The sequence below is a fragment of the Meriones unguiculatus genome, chromosome 7 (genome assembly GCF_030254825.1).
Source record: "Meriones unguiculatus strain TT.TT164.6M chromosome 7, Bangor_MerUng_6.1, whole genome shotgun sequence".
Classification (NCBI taxonomy): Eukaryota; Metazoa; Chordata; class Mammalia; order Rodentia; family Muridae; genus Meriones; species Meriones unguiculatus.
Genome location: NC_083355.1, coordinates 21,797,430 through 21,817,886, shown reverse-complemented (window position 1 = coordinate 21,817,886; position 20,457 = coordinate 21,797,430). Strand labels below are relative to the sequence as shown.

Genomic DNA, 20,457 nt, shown 5'->3' with positions numbered 1-20,457 from the left:
AGTTCTGCTGCCTTCAGAACTGAAAACTTGGATTTCTCATTCCTGGTTTCACACCTTTGATAACGACATTTGGCAGATGTCCATTAAACCGTAACGTGCATGTTTAAATTCCCCCCCCCCCCGCCCACGAGTGGTTGGAAACCATTGTTGCCTCTTGTCACAGAAACACACTGGCTGCAAATCCCGGATCCATCATTCTATGGCCATATGACCATGGGAAGCCGATGTGCTCCATCTGAGCTCCAGTTTCATAAACCTTGAAATGCAGATAATGAAGTCTTGCATGGCTCCGACCATGTTAAGTGAAGTCATGGGTGAAGGGCTTACGGGTTCTTAAAAGTGCATGCATGCACATATGTGCGCTCGCCTTCATGAGTGTTTGGGCCCCTGTGTGCATGCAGGTGTGCTTTATGTCGGTGTATGCACACGTATGTGCTGGAGGGGAGCAGCAGGTACTGTCCTCAGGGACTCCATCCACATCCTTTGAGGCGGGGTCTCTCACTGGCCTACAGTTCACTAATGAGGCTTAGCTAGACATGAGGCCCTGGAATCCCACTGTCTCCTCTTGCCCAGGGCTGTGATTACAGCATGTGTCACCACACCTGGAGTTTTCATATAGGTTCTTGTGTTTGCAAGGCAAATGCTTTGCCGAATGAGTCGCCCTCCCAGCCCACAGAGAGTTATTTAAGAATATTTTTCTAGTATGCGTGTTTTTTTAATGTCACATGTATGAGTGTTATGTTGTGCACATGTATCTCGAGATTAGCATCCACCTGTAGTCTTCGTTAAATGACTCGTAATTTCATCAGATGAATTCTCGTTTAAACCACAAAGGGAGGTTTTTGGTGAGTACTGGGATGATTAAACAGATACAGACACACAGAGACACGCACGGAGATTGTAGATAAAAGTATGTGGAGTTAGCCAGCTCATTACACTATGGCAGGGGCACGATCTTACTGAGCCTTCTGGAAACTTCCTAATACTCCTTAGAAAGATGTGACAGGCAGTGGTTATAAGAGAGCAAACGAGATGGGATGAGTCACAGCCAGGGATGAACTCAGACGTGTCTTCGAGTCAGAAAATCAACACGGCCAGGAAACACTCCAGGACGTCTGCTAACCCTCAAAATCTTAAAAGCATTTATTGATTAACGATCCCGAGAGCCCAGCATTTGGAGCAGGCCATCGTGAAGAGTCGTGCCCAGAATGAAGGAGTGCTTAATCCCAAGGTTTTAACAATGGATTAATGTTGTAACTGGGAGCCACGGACGGTCGTGATCATCTTAACCCTGATTGGCATCCTCCCGTCGAAGGAGGGCCTGTGCTGAAATGGGTCACCCTGCAGTGAAACTCCAGCTGTGTGACACTGTGAGCATGAATATTTATAGGGAGGTTGTTAATGTCTGTGGAATGAGGAAGAGAAACACATTTGGAAGAAACTGAAACTCAAAGAGGCCACTTGGACATCTCAGCGTGCTTTGGGAGGAGCAGGAGCTCTCTCTCCTGCTCAGGCTGGAGTCTCCCCTGCTTGTCCCTTCATGTGACAGGGCAGAGAGGGCATCTGTGAACACACAGGGGAAGTGACTTTATTCTCTGCAGTCTTTGAGGGCGGCTGACCTCAGCCTCTATCTCTTTGGTGCTTCACCTATGGCTATTGAACTAAGACTTCTGTAAAGGTCTGTTCAAGTGTTTAAATGACTAAAGGTCACCCTCAGCCTGAGTGGAATGAGAATGTGCTTCCCCCCCCACCTTAAATCAGCTATTGTCACCGGGAAAATAATGTTTTTGTACTCCAGATACTCTGCTTTACTGCTTTATTTATTTCCGTATAAGAAACAACTTAGACTTTAGCAGCTTGAACAACTATTTGTTCTCAATTTAATTTTGTGCTTAGAATTAAAGGACCATATTGTCTGTTTCTGCTTCATGATGTCTTGGGTCTCAGTTGATTGACTTGAATGGTTGGGATCTATCTGGAATGGGGGAGCCAAAGTCATATATTGAGAGCTCCCCAGGGCTTTGCTCCATTTCCTAAGAGACCTCTCCATGAGGCTAGATTTTAGTTTCCTAGTCTTCCAAACAGAAACTGTTTTTGTTTTTTGTTTTGTTAGCTGGCCAGGCTAGATTTTTTTTTCTGCTGAGTTTCTTCTTTGCATATGCCCTATTTTACTTTGCTGTGAAAACAACAGCAACAAAGTAGTGGCAGGAAGGAAGAGGCTGAACTGTGGACGGCCATGTTTTATCACAGGAACTTATTGCAAGAGTCAAACACCTGGACCAAATGCTTGATTACGTAGGCGGGGATGTGTTTGCAGGGTTCAGAAAACACTCTTTGAAATCAAGTGTCACTTCCGTTTCCCGTTTTTCTTCAGCAACGTTTTCTGGAAATTCTTCCCTTGAGCTCTGTCAATGGACCTTGAACCACAAGCATTTGGGAGTGACTTGAAGAAGGTTCCCTCCCCCCTTTTCTGTTATTTGTCACTAACCATATAGCTTACTACAAATTTGTGGTATGGGAAATGTTCTAGGTAAACCAAAAATGCACTCCTGAAGTTGCTTGGGAGAGCAGGATTACACGTCTGTCTGGACATTATAATCACATGGAACTGTGGAAAAGATGCTGAAGGCCTTTGTCCACCCATCCCAGATCTGGATTGAGCTGACGCAGAACTTTCTCCAAGCATTAGGATTTTCAGATCTCCTCTGGAGAGCCTGAGGACAGCCACTGTTGGGATCCCTGAGTTAAAGAAGCTGCCAAGGACTCTTGTGTCTAACTCTGGTTTCTACCATCAGAGTTCTTCCTCACTCAGCTTTGGGGCTACTTCTTTCAGAATACGGTTGTTGCATTCCTGACCAATGAATTTTTATAAGGTACTTTAAAAAGATTTGAAATGGACTCTCGTCATGTAGCCCAACTGGCTTCATGTTTGTGGCTCTCCTGCTTCATCCTTCTCAGTGCTGGGATTTCAGGCATATGCCACCACACCCTGCTGACATTCTTTGTGAAATTTAGTTTCCTGCTTCGACAGGGTGAAAATAATATGGGGGATATACAGGTTTTTTTTTTTTATTGAACAATGTCAAATGGATCTATTTTCTCAATGATTTTATGATACTAAATATTAATTTCCAAAATAACATAGATTAAATTATCTTAATATAAATATGAAATTTCAAAATAATCCTTCCCACAGCTCTGGATTGGGCAATTGTCTGTTCAGTAGGGTTGTGGTAGCAGCATAGTAACTGCTATTTATCTCGAGTGTCTCTGGAATGAAAGCAGTAGGATTTATTACCTCCTCCTTCATGTGGGTTGGGTGTGTGTTTGTTCAACCCAAATGTAAACAGAAACTTCTCTAGTTGACAGCTCGCCTCCATGTACAAGAATTAATCGATTTGTAATGGGTATTTTGAAAGAGTTTTTGGAATGATTTAAATCCAGGATAAGGGTCAGTTTATGGGATGTGGAGCCCAAACTCATGGAATTGTTTCTTTGTCTAGGTGGATTAATTTTTTGACCTGCCTCTTCGTGAAACAGAGGCATTTCTTTACTGATGGTGATTATCCTTCCAGTTTGTTTGGGATTTTTTTTTTTTTTTTGGTTTTGAAAACTGATGTACACTAGCTACTTGAACTGATAGCGTTAAAATGAATAAGATTTTAGGCCACTACATGAAGATTATTTACGATTCCCAAATTATGTCTAAACTGTGATTGTGAGATTAACGTTTATTTTCTGAGTTTGGTTTTTACAAGGTTTACTCTGGCTTGGCATGCACCTTTCTTTCAGGAGTCCTTTCCCAGTTGGTGCTGGGGATTGAACCCACAGCCTTGTCTGTGGGGTGCAGGCACTCTAGCACCGAGTTATACTCCCAACTCTGGCAGGATTTTTTTTTTTTTTTTCTTTTGAGGAACACTCCAACTTCTTCTTGAGAAGAATGTATGCAGTGGTCCCTTGGTGTTTGAAGAGGATTAGATGAAGGGTGATTTCTAAAATCCATGGATGGCCAAGTCCACCGTATGTAATGTCATAGCGTTTTGATATAACCCATAGTCTTTAAGCCAGCTCTACATTCTTTGTAATACCCAAAGCAAGGCAAATTGTTGTATACTATTATTCAAGGAATTGCGACACATTCGATACAAATCCAGTTAGTTTTTCAAATAATTTTGACATGTGGTTGGCGGAATCTGTGGACACAGACCCTTAGTGGCTTGGGAAAAGATGGCGTTAAAAAATATTTTGACATCTTTATAGTTTAAGGAAGAATGTCTAGAGTGGCAGAATGAATGGGTGCTAAAAAATATGTTTAGGTCATCTTGGAGATCTGTGCCCTGATGGCACAAATAGATTCTTTTAGTAGAATGACATAGTGAAAGATAACCAATCAATTTTAATGAGCACTCATTTTTTACTCCAAATAACACCACCATGGGTAAATACAGCATAGAGAGAAGTCATTTGGTGAGGTTTGTGTATTTGCTTTCTTTCAGCTTCTCTGAAAATGGTCAAATCATAAATGTAAACTTAAAATTTTACACATGTATTTAAGGGATTTAGTTAAATCAGTAAATTTTTATTCCTAGTGATGTGGTCAACCTATTTTCTTTCTTTTTTTCTCATTTAGATTGTTAAATGGTTTTTTATTTTCGGGGATTAAAGATCAGATACATCAACTGTTGCTTTAAAGAGAAAACAGGTTTAACAGATTCTCAGCTTAGAAGTCATCAAAAGCAGTCCTTTGAGAGAGACTATAAAGGGCTAGAGAGATGGCTCAGTGGCTAAGATTACTGGCTGCTTTTCCAGAGGACCCTGGTTCAGTTCTCAGCACCCGATTTACGGCCCTCAAACATCTGTAACTCCAGTTCTGGGAGAGATAACACTCCTCTGGCCTCCTCAGGTGCTGTACGAACATGACACACAGACACACATGCAGATAAAACAGTCGTACACATTCAAAAAAAGATTAAGAAAGAAAGCATGAAAATGGTAATAAAACCTCGAATGTGGCAGATGGTGAAGGGGTGTAATCACATCCTCTTTTAGTTTAACAACTGCTGGAGGGAACATGAGACACGGACCTCCATCCAGCAGCCCCAGCCCTGTGAGCATTTGGTAAACATCTTCCCTCCTCTGGGCATCAGGTTATTTGTTTGCAAAATGGGTGACTTTGCCTATCCTGGGCCTGGAGTCTCTTAAGCTGCTGAAATCTCTCCATTTCATGTCCCCACATTCTGATGATATCTTTACAGACCTGTGGTCTTCTAGGTCCTTTTCCCCAGCAGAGCCCCTCTGGTTCCTACGACAATGACTTACTCTAATAGGAACTGAGACAATGGCCTCTTCTCAAGGGGACAGAGGTCATCATCCCAGAAAATTAGCCACCAGCCATAGATCACCATAGGTCTCTGGACCCTGTCATTTGTAATTTGGGTCTTAAGGTTCTTGTGTAATGACATTTCCCTCTTAGTATCCTTTCTTAGGTTTAGCTTTCAACTGTGAACTCATCTATGTCCTCACATACGTTTGGACCCCTCAGGGAAGCTTTCAGAGATTCCCTCTTTTGTGTCCTTCCCCCTTTTCTGCCAGCAGGGTCTAGAGAGCCTCAAGAACTACACCTCAGTCCTGGTTGCATAGCTTTGGGGTGACCATTCTGCCAGGTGCTTGGCTACTGGGGACACATCACACATTTGGAGATCCCTCTGGATTATTCACGGACATGCTTCACAAACATCTCAGTAGAAAGACCATGAGACCCAATGTCCTATGTCTTGCCTGATGACATAGGAAAAGAGAGGATGCAACTAGTATGGAAGTTTATTGGCTATAAACTGGGTACACATGGGTCTCCAAACATTGTACCAGGAGAGTAGAGCTTTAATTCATAAACTGCTTCTTTCACTCAAAAATTTCAACAATATATGAAGAGCATCATGGGAAGTCTGGTGAGACCATTAGAGAAAAAAGTTTCTGAATTCGAAAACTCCAAGGGTTCCCATTGAAACTCACCCATTGGTGTTTGGGCAAGGACCTTCCATAGGGGGAACATGGTTTTTTACAACAGGCAGAGACCTATTGGTCTCACACGTGCTTTGGGATCTCATTCACCTGAGAAAGGACTATTCTTCCATTGATGCTCTCTTGAGTGATGGTCTTGATGGTCGAAGCTGCAGATCCTGGGGGAAAGGGCACCAAAGAGGTCACTGCCAGGCTTTGCCCACCATCTGCCCTCTGCTCATGCTCAATTCCCTTCTCCCACAGCTTTCTGTGTCCTGTGCAATTCTCACCAAGCTATAAGGTAGGCTCTGCCACAGGGAGGAAGGACCTTCACATGGATGGAAGCCCCGCTTCTTCACAAAGCGAACATCTCTGAACAAAGCCACTTTCTGGAGAGCTGGGGCCTGGTACACACATCCCAGATCCCTGGCCACCAGCTCTTGATGAGTACTCTGTGGCTCCTCCCTACACACTGGAGTGTACAGAGCACTACATGCCATTCAGGACACCTTGTTTTAAGTTCTAGAAGCATGGCATGGGTGGGTGAGGAGAGGGACGGTCACTGTTTCCCAACACATCATCCCTTATTTGAATAAGTGCTTTGCCAAGACACCAATAAAATGGTACTAGGCCACAGGGAAGCATGGAAACCATTAAAAAATGTAGAAGGGGAACTGTAAAACTGAGGCCTCTTGCACAGCACATGGTAGACTGTACATTAAGTATCGGGCTTCCCACCCTGGACATAGCCAGGAAGAGGTTCTGCGGCATCTATCCAGACTTTCAGAAACAGGGCAGTAAGGTCAGCTGCTCTAGAATGGTTAGCTCAGTTCAGATTCTCGGGATCTCCAATGCCTTAGGATAATTTCATTAAAGAATCTGTTCAGAATGGGATGCGTGGTCGGCACTGCTCTGGGCTAAACTTTTCTGCCGTGCATTCAGTCATCTGAGAAAATACAGCTCCAGGGTCAAAGGTGTGAGAATATTGAGTTGGATCAAAGCAAAAGTTTCCGTTGTTTCTTTCTCTTTACTGTCTCCTTCCGTCCTCTAAGAAATGCTTGTTCTGTCTGTCTTTAACATGCGATAAGACAGTGCGCCTGTTCAAGAGAAGGATACGCTGTGCTTATCAACTTCTTATCATTCTCGGCTCCTGCACATCCTTCACAATTGTCTATTCAAATCTCATGGAGACCTTTGTGGTTCAACACAGTCAGGTTTGGGAACTGACATGATGTAATTTTCTAGGAGTCTAGTTAACAGACCTCCTTAGTTAAGAGAGAGAATACTATCAGTTGCCACCTTCATCTATGCTCTTCTTGCAAAAAGCTTGCGTCATGCAAGCGGAGGCTCCCTTATTCAGAATTCCAAAGTTACAAATGTTCCAACTTCTCGGGCTTTTTGGAGCAGTGACGTGATTCTATGAGGGAAACATTATACACTACAAGACTTTACTTCATATAGAAAATTATTTAAAAAATATATATATGTGGTTGTATAAAGGCCACATGTACATGAAACACTACTAAATTTCACGTTTAGTGTTGGTTTCTATTCTCAAGATATCTCATCATGTATACGAAAATATGTAAGAACAACCCCCCCGAAATCGTTTATTCATAAGCTCTTTGAAGAAGAACTCCTCAGTGTTCCCCTGCTAAAATAACCAGGGTGTGCTTTGCTCTCTGGTACCTAAGATGTTAACTACATTGAAATCTTCTAGCCAGCTGGGAGGAAAATAAAAATTGAGTTCAGGGCATTTGGGAGCAGAGTAAGAAGTCTGACTAACATGGAATGGATAGACAGGCCGATTAGCCAAAACAATGGGGAGAGTCGGACAGTGAAACAGATTCTCATTTACCTTTCATTCTTGACTCAGATTCATCCATCGTCCTATGAAGGCGGGGGGCGGGGGGGGAGGGCGGGAAAGAAAGGAAAATCACTTTAGCAACCATCGGTGAGGTGCTTCCTTTGCTTGATTGCTACTTTTTAGCTTTTTTTTGGAAGATAGGACACACATGGACCTCTTCACCAATAGCTATTTTTTTCCTGGGATGGTCAGACATACCAGTTTGGAAATCTTGACTCTCCTAACGACTCTTCCTTTGCTGTTTAGTCCAAAATGTTTCCCTTGCCTTTTGTTTTTACTTCTGAACTCATGCACTCTATTGGCAAACCACAATAGTCAAACCTGCTCATCTTTCCCCCAGCCCTTCTTTGAAAGTAATGGTTCAAAGTAACAGTTTAACTGTTCCGAGAGCACGTCTTCACTTCCAGGGAGAACCTGCCTTTTAGCTCAGACTTATTGGAAGACCAGAGAGAGGAATCTTCCAGAGAAATGAGTCTCTCTCTCTCTTTCTTTCGCCACTATGGCTGAGACCCCTGGGATACTTCCGTTTGCATGCGTGGGAGCGGCCTATCCAGCAGGTTCCAGCGCTACTGCCTCACCTTTCGTCTCCCTCCAGGAGCTGGCGGTAGGTGGCGATTTCCTTCTCCAGGTGGCTTTTGATGCCCAGCAGCACCCTGTGCTCATTGTTCTGACGCTCCAGGTCCTGGCGCAGCTGCATCAGCTCCTCCTCATAGCGGGAGATGATTTGCTGCATGTCCTGGAGACGGCAGGAGTACCGAGCCTGCGTCTCTGTCAGCATGTTTTCCAGAGCGGATTTCTGAAAGAGGGAATGATCGTCCGGCTCGCTAGTCCACTGGAGGCCTCGGCAGCACGGGCTCGCTCAGTGTTAATTTACCCTAACCACTCTGCTAGGCATCTTGGCAGACGCTGGGGAGAAACAGGCTGACTTACAGGGTTGGGACTTGGGTCTTCTGATGCCATGCTCTGGGCATAAAGCCATCGTGTCAGCGAGCTCTTGACAACCCCAGTGTATCCCTCCAGCAATGCTGGCTTACTATGCGCACTGGGGATGAAACCCCGGACGCCTGGCTTTGAATTATTTCTAATGTTTCCATTTAATTTCTGGTTAGATGGAGAACTTCAGGAGGGAGAGGGCTGAATCCCCAGAGAAAGAGAGAGGAGAGAGAGAGAGAGAGAGAGAGAGAGAGAGAGAGAGAGAGAGGTCTGATGTAGGGCTGTCGTGTGCCACAGAGAATGCGTGGTTTTACATAACGACACTTGAATTAAAGATGAGCAATGAGTAAATTTTTAGGATAGATATGCCTGTGACCAGTATCATACATCATCAGACATCCCTATATACTTAAGATAATATAAGTTAAAAATTTTTTTTTTGTTTTTTGTTTTTTTTGAGACAGGGTTTCTCTGTGTAGCCTTGGCTGTCCTGGACTCACCTTGTAGACCTGGCTGGTCTTGAACTCACAGCGATCTGCCTGCCCCTGTCTTTTGCATTTGCTGCTCCTTTCACCCGGAGCTCCCCCCTCCTCTCCAGCCCATAGCCGCATCAAGCACCCCCCACCCCCACCTCTCTAAGACCTTTCCTCTGCTGTCTCATGCTCAGTGTGTTCATGGTGGCACCTCTGCCCACAGGCTTTCTTCCTCTCTTCTGCGCAGGCTTCCCCACCTGACACGCGTAAATTTGACGTCTTGCACAACAGTTTGCCGTCCTCACCCTTTCATCACTGAATTCTTAGTGTTAAGCCTGGTGCCAGACAGGGGAACGCAGGAACACGGGCTTCAGAGCCTTATTGACCCCAGGAATGTTGTGAAATGGAGTAGTTGAAATACATTGAACACTGCGTCACTCTGTGATCATTTCAGTGGCCATCACCACCACCTTGACAACGCATATTCCTATGGGAGACAGGGCCCTTCCTCGCTACACAGCTGGGGGTGTGTTGAGCTAGTGGTCCTCCTTCTGCGACCTCTAGAGTGCTGGGGTGATGGGCGTGCACCCCCATGCCTAGCTGACAGTGCACATTTTAATGTCTGTCCGGCAGTGGCATCATTACTTCACAAAACAAGGTTATTGGCCATATGTTTTTGCCAAACGGATGAGCTAATTATGCCTATTCAAAGTGCCGTAGAGCAGTCGCTGGAAAGCTACCATCGATGAATGATCAGACAGTTCAGTCCTTATGAAGATAGATTATACACAGTGGGTCCTGGATGCAGCAGTCGTGCAAAGCGTCTTACCAAACCGGGCTGAACATGGAAAGGGCTTAGGCTTGAGAACACATGCAGGATGGTGGATGACGTGTCCCACACACAGTGGACAGAGCAGCACATTGGAGTCATCCAGGGTTAAACATGCTACCTGTCGTACTAGTGCCAGAATTTCCTTTTATTGGAATTTGGGGGAACATACTGGGTGTAAGTGAGGGCTGACAGTTAATTTGGGAGTGTGTAGAGTCTCCTCCACCTTTGAAATCACATGGTCTCATCACCAGGAACTCACTAGCTGTGTTTGCCAAATTCATCAACTGTCCGGAGCTTTGGTGTTCTTATCTTTAGAAGGAGAAGGTTAAGACCTACCTGGGAAGGCCAGTAAGACAATGAACAGCATGGGATGAAGATAGCTACCCTGAACATACATCTCTTCTCGTTCTCACCGTGAACATTTTGAATGGAAAGTGGAAAGTCCCAAGGGGACTGAGAAGCTGGGGCCAGGGGACAAGGTTGAGGAAGGATCAATGAGGAGACTGCAGGCCCCAGGGTTTTCCGAGGTCAACTCACCCTGTTGTGCTGTGCCTGCAGGTCAATCTCTAGGGCCTGGAATGTTCGCCTCAGCTCGTGGATATCACTTTGGGCGCCTTGGACAGGGGCCGGGCTGACCACCTCCTGGGACATGGCTGCTGACTGTGAAGCAAGCAGAAGCAGAGGATTCAGTGTTGGGACCTGTGGCCATAGAGGAATTGGGGGGGGGGTCTGCTCACGTTTCTATCACCTGCTCTCTAAACCAGGTGTCCAACTCTTGATGTTTCTTCTTTATTATTAACTCGTATTCTTGCCTCATATCTTCCAAGACCTTAATCAGATCTTCCCCTGGAGCTGTGTCCACTTTCACGTTGACCTTGAAGTCACTTGGCATATGATTCTCCTCCATTTCCTGTTTAATAACACACAGAGAGAGAATGAACTGGCCCGTGACAGTCAGAAGGCTGGACTGTTGTGTTAGTTGGCACCAGTAAATGGTTCTGTTTATGTGACTGCCACTCTCTCTGGTGTGGCAACTTCATGATTATTTTTACAAACTGACTAAAGATCGTATGCACATTCTCTAAAACTTTATAAAATAAAGACCAACATGACACATGTATTATGGTTTGGGTATGAAGACTCTCCCCCAGTGGGCCATGAGCTGTGGGCTTGGTTCTCAGACAGTAGCGTTTTCTTGGTTTGCTTCAGGAGGCTTTGGGAGGTAGGGCTTTGCTGGTGAGTCCCTGTGGTTGGGTCATTGGAGAGATCTTATCCCTGTCCCTTCCTTGTCTATTTATTGTAGCCATGAAGTGGCTATAGCTTCCCCCTATAGTTCTGATGTGGTGACATACTGACCAAGCTAAAGGGTCAAGTAGCCATGGATTGAGCCTCTGAAACTGTGGGTCAAGCTTAATTTCCCCTCCCTTAGATGTCTGTCAGAGTCATGGCAATGAAAAGTAGCACACTCAGAGAACATGCAGAAGAGGGACTCCCTCACCTCCTGAAGGACAGAGAAGAGCAAGGCAGGAAGACAGACAAGAGAAACAGAGGGAGAAAGGGAGAGTGAAGAGAGAGGAAGAGAGTGAAAGGGGGTGGGGGAAGAGGGAGAGAGAGAGAGAGAGGGCAGGAGGAGGGGGAGGGGAAGAAGAAAAGGGAAGAGAGGAAGAGAGAGAAACAGAGAGAGAACGAGCAAGCTCACCTGTGCAGAAACAAAACACCCACAAAGACCCACCCCTTGTGTCCTACTTTCCCCAGATGCGTTCCACCTCCCAAAGGTCTCCAGGACTTCTAGAACAGTCCCTTGAATGGGGACTGAGTGTCAAAACCCAGGCTGATGGAGAACATTTCATGGTCAAACCATAACAGTACCTACTCAGATGGTTTCTTTGACCCTTGGTTTGGAATATTCCAGAAACGATTGCGTGTGCAGAGCAGATAGATTTCTCTCAAGCACGTGTGCATTAGTAATGTGTCTATGCAGTTAAGTGATCAACATTTCCAGCTTTGGGCCAAGGCTTTGGGGGAGCAGTTAGTTTAGCAACAGAAAGCAAGGCTAAAGAATGCCATGCCTCACGCTTCGCTAGGCTTTTCATGGAAACCAAGCAGGCACAGGAGGGGTAGCTAGCAACCACTGTCTACACAGCTGTTCAAAACTGGGCTCTTTGATGCTCAGAAGCCACTAGGTTTGCCTAGAACGTCTGTCTGTCCTCCTGCAGTCTCAGGGACTCAAGAGGAATGATAGTTCTGTAAGTCAGTTAGATGCTTCTACTACGGAGTGGTAGGAGTCTTGAGTTTTAACATCCTCTTTCTTCCATTGTCCTTCTTTTCTGCAAGTGCAGTCAATGATGAAAGTTCAGTATAACACATTTATGCTCCATTTCTGTCTCTCTCTGCATGTGTTCATATATGTGTGTAAGTACATGTAACCCTGTGCCTGTGAAGGCCAGAGGTTAAAGCAGGCGTCTCTCTCCGTCACTCTTCACCTTAATTTTGAATCACTCACTGAACATAGAACTCTTCAATCTGGCAATGTTGGCTGGTCAGCAAGCCCCAGGCATCCCCCTGTCTCTGCTTCCCCCAGAGCTGGGGTTACAGGTGGGTGCCACCACACCAGGGTTTTTTATGAGTGTGTAGCAGGTTTGGATTGTCCTTAGCTTCTGCAGCAAGCACTTTCCTGACCGAGCCTCCTTCCTACTCCCACTTACTATCTTTTGGCATCTCTATGTGTGTACAGGGCATGCATGCTTGCACGTATGCTTGCACATTTGTGGTCATGGATATAGTGGCTCAAAGCTGATGTTAAGTCTTTCTTATTGCTCTCCAACTTTTTTATTATTATTTTTTTTAATATTTAAGAGGCCTTGATGCAGGTCTCTTGCTGAGCTCGGAGCTCACTGATTTGGTTACTCTTAGCCAGCCAACTTGAGGCGTGCATCCAGTCTACATACTAGACAAGCATGTAGGCTCTGGGGGGAGGGGGGAGGTCTGAACTACAGCCCTTATGCTTATATAGCAAGCACTATACCCACAGAGCCATCTTCCCAGTTCTGATTCTTACAGTATTATACTAACCAGTTTAGTGAGAACAAATTATCATTGTTATTAATTGCCATTGTTCTGCCGATCGCTGCTAATTATGACCCTATTTGGTGGTTTCGCTTAGCATCTGAGCAGATAACCTTTAAGTTGGAAAAAATGAGATGTTTCTGGGGTTCTTCCCGAGGGATACTCAGCCTGGCACTCAGGTGGCGTTCCCTTCTGTTACCACGGGGTCAGCCTGGACTGTGAAGTTAGGAGCAGAGCTGGGTCCCAGGAGCCCAGGGCAGCCCCACCTGCTCGTGACGCTTCTTCATGAGGATGAGCTCTTTCCTCATCCCCTCCACTTCCTGTTCCAGGTCTGTCGTGACAATGGTCAGATCATCCAAGGTCTTTCGGAGGACCTCAACTTCAATTTCCAAGTCTTTCTTAAAGGAGTGTTCATTTTCATACCTTTGGCGAGAGGAGGGGAGGAAGAACACAGCCGTTGTTGGAAGGCCGCGAGCTTTGCCAGGGTCCGCCTGGGTTTAGAGGGGACGTTCTTACTTTCCGGGTGTAAGTGAGAGGACTGACTAATGCACACGGGACATCGTCATACATGCATACAGGACATGCACACAGGACACCGATACGTTGTTATAGGGTGTATATGCAGGGATTTAGCACATTAGCTCTACGCTGTGCTTGTGTGTGTTGGTGACTCAAGGCCAACTTTTAAACCGAGCACACAATGGAACACACACAGCTCTACAGCCAGCACATACCTTTATTCTGCTTGAATATCTTGCATCTGTGCTTCATCTATATGCATCGATGAAAATGTGTGTGTGTGTGTGTGTGTGTGTGTGTGTGTTTGTGATTGTTGGTTGCTTGTTTTTGAGATAAGGTTCTTGTTATCTCTCCCAGGCTGCACTCAAGAGCCTACTGCCTCTGCCTCCTAAGAGCCGAGAGTACATATATGTACCAATATACATGGCTCATGGCTGAAAATGTTCAAAGCGAATTACAGGCATTATGGCATTTTAACCCTAGATACCACGGAGTGCATCTTTTTTTAAACAAAAAGGTATTATTTTCTAAATAAGTATAACAAAATTACCACACCTAAAGAGAAATGTTTTTAATAGCACCTAATCCTCGGTTCATTTTCAGATCTCCACCTGCCGTCACATGCACTTTGTACCTGGATTATTTTAGTTGCACGCGGTTCTAGTCATGCCCTTTAGTTATAACCCAGCCAGACTTTGGCAGCCGGTTACATCAGGCCGGGCCTTCCTGTGGGAGCCGGTGGAGAAGGGACTTACTTGAGGTTGAAGTCATCCACGGCCATCCTGGCATTGTCAATGAGCACAACCATGTGAGCGTTGGTCATCTTACCGTCCACTATCTGTAAAATACACACAGAGGATTACTCCGGTTGGATGGATCCGCCCACGGCAGGTGCACGTTCTGAGCTCGGGTTCCCTCCACCAGCAGCTTTCGCCTTTTCCTTTTAAGAAAAGGATTTACTGTGTGTGTGTCCTTATGACTTTAGTGCACCATGTGTGTACAGGAGCCCTTGGAAGTCAGAGGGTCATCGATGTGGGTGCTCCCACTGCAACACGAGGCCTCCCGTACCAAGGCTGAGAGCAGCACAAGTGGCCATGGAGGTTTGACCGGGGGGGAGGGGGAGGGGACTGATGTGGCCACTGGAAGAGTGAGGTAGGGTAAGAAAGGATGGTGCCCCTTGGTAAAGCCCTCTCACTGTCTGCTAATGTGAATGGAGTTTGGGTCATGAGACTGTTCTTTTTCAAAGGAAGTGTGTGTGTGTGTGTGTGTGTGTGTGTGTGTGTGTGTGTGCACGCGCATATGTCTAAGCGTGTGCTTCAGAAGGACAAATAAGAACCTCAAGTGTCCTTCTTTATCACTTTCCTCCTCATTCCTTTGAGACAGGGTCTCTTATGGAACTTGGTGTTAGGATGGTGGCCAGTGGCCCCCAGCAATCCTCCTGTCTCCCACTTCTCCCGGCTAGTGCTGGAGTGACCAGTACGCACAGTTATTTCTGGCATTTGACATGAATGTTGAGGATCAAAACTCAGGTCCTCATGGCTTGTACAGAAATTGCTCTCCCCCATGGAGCCATCTCCCCAGCTCTGAGTCTTTTCTTATTGTGACCACGTGGTAAGTTTTCCTAAAGTTATGGTCCTAGATACAGATCATTCTAACTAGTGACACAGTCACATTGCCAGTGTGAGAGCTAGTTTGAAGTATACTTCAATAGTCTTCATATAAAGCTATTATTATTATTATTATTATTATTATTATTGCCCAGAGTGACTAGAATGACATATAGAACCTTCGGGAAGGTGTACATGTTTGTAATATATTTGTGACGAGATTGTCTTGATTACAGCTATTAAAACACGAGCTGAGTGGGTCCTTTACCTTTGAAATGGTGCCGCTTAAGATTTTTCCAAGTATTAAAACTTTCAGCTAAAGACTCTCACTCGCTATTTATTTGAGCTTTGTTTACACTACAAAGACTCATTGGAGATGTTTGGGCAATTGGGCCTACAGGACGTTATGATTAGGGAAAGGGCCCACATTTGATGTATGCCACACAAACTTTGGGAAAATGAAGTCAGTTTTTCATTGTCTAAAGGTAGAATAATACTTGTGTATGGAGTATTGTGACAGAATAGAACTGTGGTGTTTTTTTGTTTTTTGTTTTGTTTTGTTTTTTTGTTTTTTTTTTTTTTGATCTGGCTTCCTTCCTTTTCAGGCCACATGGTTGGGCAGTCTCTCCACCCTTGTGCCTTGGTATCAGGCTTCACTGTTTGTTCAATAAGGGGTTTGTATTAGAAACAGGTGACCTCAGAGATTCCTGCTTTTAAGCTTTGCAGCTGGTGACAGCACCTCGTGGCATTTCCATTGTATTTGTACAGCTAATTCCTTTATTTAGAGAGGATTTTTCTTAGGGCAAAGCTCGTCCTTAATACAAAGGCGCCTTTTTAAAACCCTAGTCCTATTTAAAGCTTCACCAACGAGTTGGAATTTGGTCCTGTGAATGCACAATAGCAGCCTTCCCAGGTATGGGGAATGCTGGGTCTGGAACTCAAAAAGCAGGACTGGGTCTCAGTTTCTTCATCCATAACAATAATAATGACTACTGACCAATGCGGTCTGAGGGTTAGAAGATAGTGAATGAGATTACATTGCACACATACCTGTCATGCTACAGACACTTGGAAAGGTTCATTGAACTTTGCCCTCAAAGTGGAAACTGCAGGTACTCTCTGGCTTCCTGTCCACAGTGTTGCTTTATGGATTTTTTTTTTTAACCAGTATTCTCCCTTCCAGGCTTCTTATTCTTGGTATTATTTGCTTATGCAAAATAGAAGCATCTCCACCCCGAAAGCGCAGGACTCTGAGGTAAGCCTTTCTTCCTCATGCACGGAATGACTGTATTCATCCGTGCTACTAGGCTGATTGACATCCCCCTCCTTAGCATCCTTGCTGTGTCCGCACCGGAAACAGAGAAGTGAAAACACCCTTGAACATATTCGGTTTTTCCAAATTAAAGTGATCCATTTATCGTATCCATTGAGAAGCCCACCTCAGGTATGTAATTTCTACCCCACCTCCTTCCCCAGCTAGCATCTTTCTGGTCCATGAGAATGAGGCCTTGGAATGTAGTTAGAATGAAGCACAGGTAGAGCTGGGGATGAGGGTCCGTTTGCGGGGTGCTTATCTAGCATGGGTTCGATACCCACGGCTGCACAAATGGAGTGTGATGGCACATTCTAGCAATCCCAGGACAGGAGAGGTGAAGGCAGTAGGATAAGGCGTTCAAGGTCACCCGTGGGCACGTAGTGAGTTCAAGGCCAGTCTCGGCTACACGAGACCAACTGTCTCCTAGCTACATATGTAAGTGTATGTGTGCATTTACACATTTATGTTTATGTGCCTGAGTGTATGTGCGTGTAATGTGTGCATTCAGGAGCCCGCAGGGACAGAGAGGCCATTGGGTCACCCAGAACTGGAGTTGCAGGTAGTTGTGAACCATCTTGTAGGGCCTGGGAGCAGGCCTTGTCCCTCCGCAAGAGAAGTAAGTCCTCTCAGCCATCGAGACATTGCTCCAGAACCCGCATCTCCTATTTGAAACTTCTTCTCACTGTTGGGGTTTACTCAGTATGTGATTATACTGCAGCCACTATTTCCGAGACATCTTTCACAGTCATAAATGGATGGGGGTGGACTGAGAAGTAATACATAAGGTATAGATTTTTAACTATATGTTGTATATTTACAACCTAGATTCTTCCCAAGGCCCTGAGTTCATTTTCTTTTCCTTTAAATTGAGTTGGTGTATTAGCAGAGTGTCATTGCCCTGAGGTATGTGATCTCCTACCCAGGAGAGGCAAATACACAATTTGACTATGCTCCCAAATGCCAAATACTGAGAGCCATCAGGGAGTTTTATAAATGCTATTCCTATTGCTACGTCCAGTTCCCAGTTCTGTGTTTCAAAAAATATTTGGATTCATTTTTGAACTGCATTTCTCGCAGACTTTGTGAGCAGCATTTAACATTGTAAAATGAGGGCAAAATGTCTTACGCTCAGAACATTTCATCAGGACCAAGGAGAGGCCAGCCCCAGGTGGCTGAAGACTCTCTTAGGATCCGTTTTCCTCATCTTCAAGTGGCAAAAGTCAGGATGTCAGGCATCCTCAACCCCAAAGGTCACTGTTCCAAAGCAGAGAAGATGAAACATCCAAAGTGCAAGTCTAGAACACCACAAACCTTGACCTACTTGACCCTGAACGCAGAGTCCTGGCCCCACAGAAAGTGTAGGACTAGCAGCCCTTCCTCATAGTTGAACCCAGTCTATTTTCTTTTCGATTCCATTCTAAAGAATTTAGAAAAATGAATGGGAAAAGCATAGCATCCAGTTTCAGTCCCCTGGTCTGGAAGTTGGAAGATAAAAATCTTTGCTTCCCAGAGCTGTGAGCATCAAATGGTATGTTCTGAACTGCGTGTGGCCTAAACGGTTTCTGTCAGCCCCCTGCGTTGTCCTTGTGAGTCGCACATGCGTTTCATCTTTGTGTGAGGCTGGCGAGTTGGCGCCACGCTGAGGTGGAAGTTGGATCCCTTGAAGTAGGCCCAAGGGAAAGACCCACCTCTGCTCATCATGAGGCTTTTCAGGTCATGTCACAGACGTGAGCTTCAATTTCCTAACAGATCTGTGAGAACTAAGATAATACAGCTCCATCCCACTGTTGCAGAAAGCCCTCTGCACACCTAACACCCACCACACGGCTTGGCCTACAGAAGGTGCCCAGTAATTGCTTCCTCCTCCTTTCCTCTTCTCCCTGCTTCTCTCCCCTGCTAGCGTATAGGTTACTGGGTCAGGTATAATCTGGTTTCCACTCGGGAGTCCTGCTCCCGGCTCTCCGTTTGCAGACATCATCTTTTCCCTCCATTCTAATACCAAAGCAACTTCATTAAAGGAAAAAAGACCGTGAGGATGTTGAGTCACCCTGTTTTCTTCACAGAGACAACCATGCACTCTGTAGTTAAGGCAATTACACACTCGGTTATTAGGCCGATTATTCAATAATTAGGGGTCATTACAAGGACAGATTTATGTTATCTTGATTGGTCCTTCCTACATTCAAGCGAAGATGGCTGAATGTTGGGAAATAATATGGTATTAATATCAGAAGCCTATGATGGCCTTTCCAGGGTGGGTTAAATCATGGCTTTTGCAGGGGCTTTTCCTGGAACTCCTTCATACAGAGGGCAGCTTTGTAGCATTAAGAAGACAACCATGAGATGATCTGCCTCCCTCTGCTTGTATCCTGGGACCCCAGAAAGTTTGGTTGAGAAGTACGTTGTTTTTCAAAAGCATATCTCCACAGACTATTCCAACACGCCAATATCTAAACTCATTCTAATTTTATCATCTCTCCCCCCGCCCGCCCCCTGCCAGCCACATGCCTTTCTCAGAAACGCGAGCAACTTCAGCTTCTAACAGCTTCTAGAAAAATAGCCAGGGATGTCATAACCTGCTGCTGCAGTGTGACAGCTTTGTGGGCATGAGCTACACAATAGCGTAACTCAGCCCTTTGCTGACAGAAAGCCACACTGTCGCCAGGACTCTGAGGTGGAGCAGAGCTGCCGTGACGAGAAAGCAAATTCTCGCCCAGGCCTTGTGTACCGAGGGTGCACCCTGCATACCAGCCCTTATCATTTCGGTGACATTGTTGCATCTTAAGTGATACTGCACAGTAACTGGCTGCCTGACACTTCTAAGGCTTGCCTTTTTTTTTTTTTTTCTTTCTTTTTTTTAATGTGTGGGAAACCAGGCCCTTTTGCTTTTTTTAAAAGATAGTTTATAGTGATTCTGAGATGTTTGCTGTCTGCACTTTCTACATCACTTTAGGGAGGGAATTAGTTTTACAAAACAGGTTTTCCTGAGTCCATACTTAAGGTAGGGTGATAGGATTTATGTGAGCAGTACTTGAGACCTGAGTTCTTCTGCTATTTTCTCTGGAAACTGTCATGTGCGCTGACTGGCCGCCCCTCCCCAGCCCTCCCTGGGTCTAGCGGCGCCACCGCGAGCTGCAGGGTCTCTTACCTGCTCCTGCAGGCGGCTGATGTTTTCCTCATATTGGGAATAGTCTTTTCTGTGGCTGGGCTCTCTCTCCTGATGCCACTGTAGGATGCGGCTTTCCAGCTTCGAGTTGGCCTCCTCCAGAGCGCGCACCTTCTCCAGGTAGGTGGCCAGGCGGTCGTTGAGGTTCTGCATGGTGGCCTTGCCATTTCCGCCTAGCAGGGGACCCCCTCTTCCAGATGCCCATGACCCTCCAGGAGGCAGGCAGCCTGGCCTGGTGAAGGAGAGAGAGATGCGGACACCCCCTGCGCCTCCGTGGACGCTGGGGGTTCTGTGGACACTCCCAGGCCGCCCCCAGCTGCCTCCAAGGCTGTGGATGGAGGCTGAGTAGGTCTGGCTAAAGCCGTGGCTGGTGTTCATGGTCCCATCTGGGGATGGAGCAGTGCTCTGTCTCTGCTCTCAGATGCTACAGGACTGAGCTGCCTCAGACTGCCCGGGATGCTTTTATGCCCTTTGCTGTGGGAGTTTCCTTCTCTGACAACTGTACCGACAAGATCCTATCATTGTGCAACGTGTGTTTCCTCTTGGTCAATCCCGAGGTGCCCCTGGGCCAACACACTCTGCTGTTGTTGTTTAGGGCCACATGAACATGCCAGTTACCGCCTCCCTCCCAGTGGTAACCCGGAGGCGTGGCCCGAGACATCAGGTGGGGAGCATGCCA

General features: G+C 45.8%; 1 protein-coding gene across 1 annotated transcript; it reads right to left on the bottom strand.

Annotated features, from left to right (window-relative positions):
* Nucleotides 1-5,802: 5,802 nt before the first annotated feature.
* Krt23 (keratin 23) lies at nucleotides 5,803-20,324 on the bottom strand. The gene is made up of 8 exons (XM_021662112.2): nucleotides 19,761-20,324; nucleotides 14,446-14,528; nucleotides 13,438-13,594; nucleotides 10,854-11,015; nucleotides 10,643-10,765; nucleotides 8,446-8,663; nucleotides 7,859-7,890; nucleotides 5,803-6,179 (listed from the first exon to the last, which is right to left on the bottom strand). Exons 1-8 carry the CDS (start codon nucleotides 20,154-20,156, stop codon nucleotides 6,085-6,087), a joined length of 1,266 nt encoding a protein of 421 aa, XP_021517787.1. The 5' UTR covers nucleotides 20,157-20,324; the 3' UTR covers nucleotides 5,803-6,084.
* Between the last annotated feature and the right edge of the window lie 133 nt (nucleotides 20,325-20,457).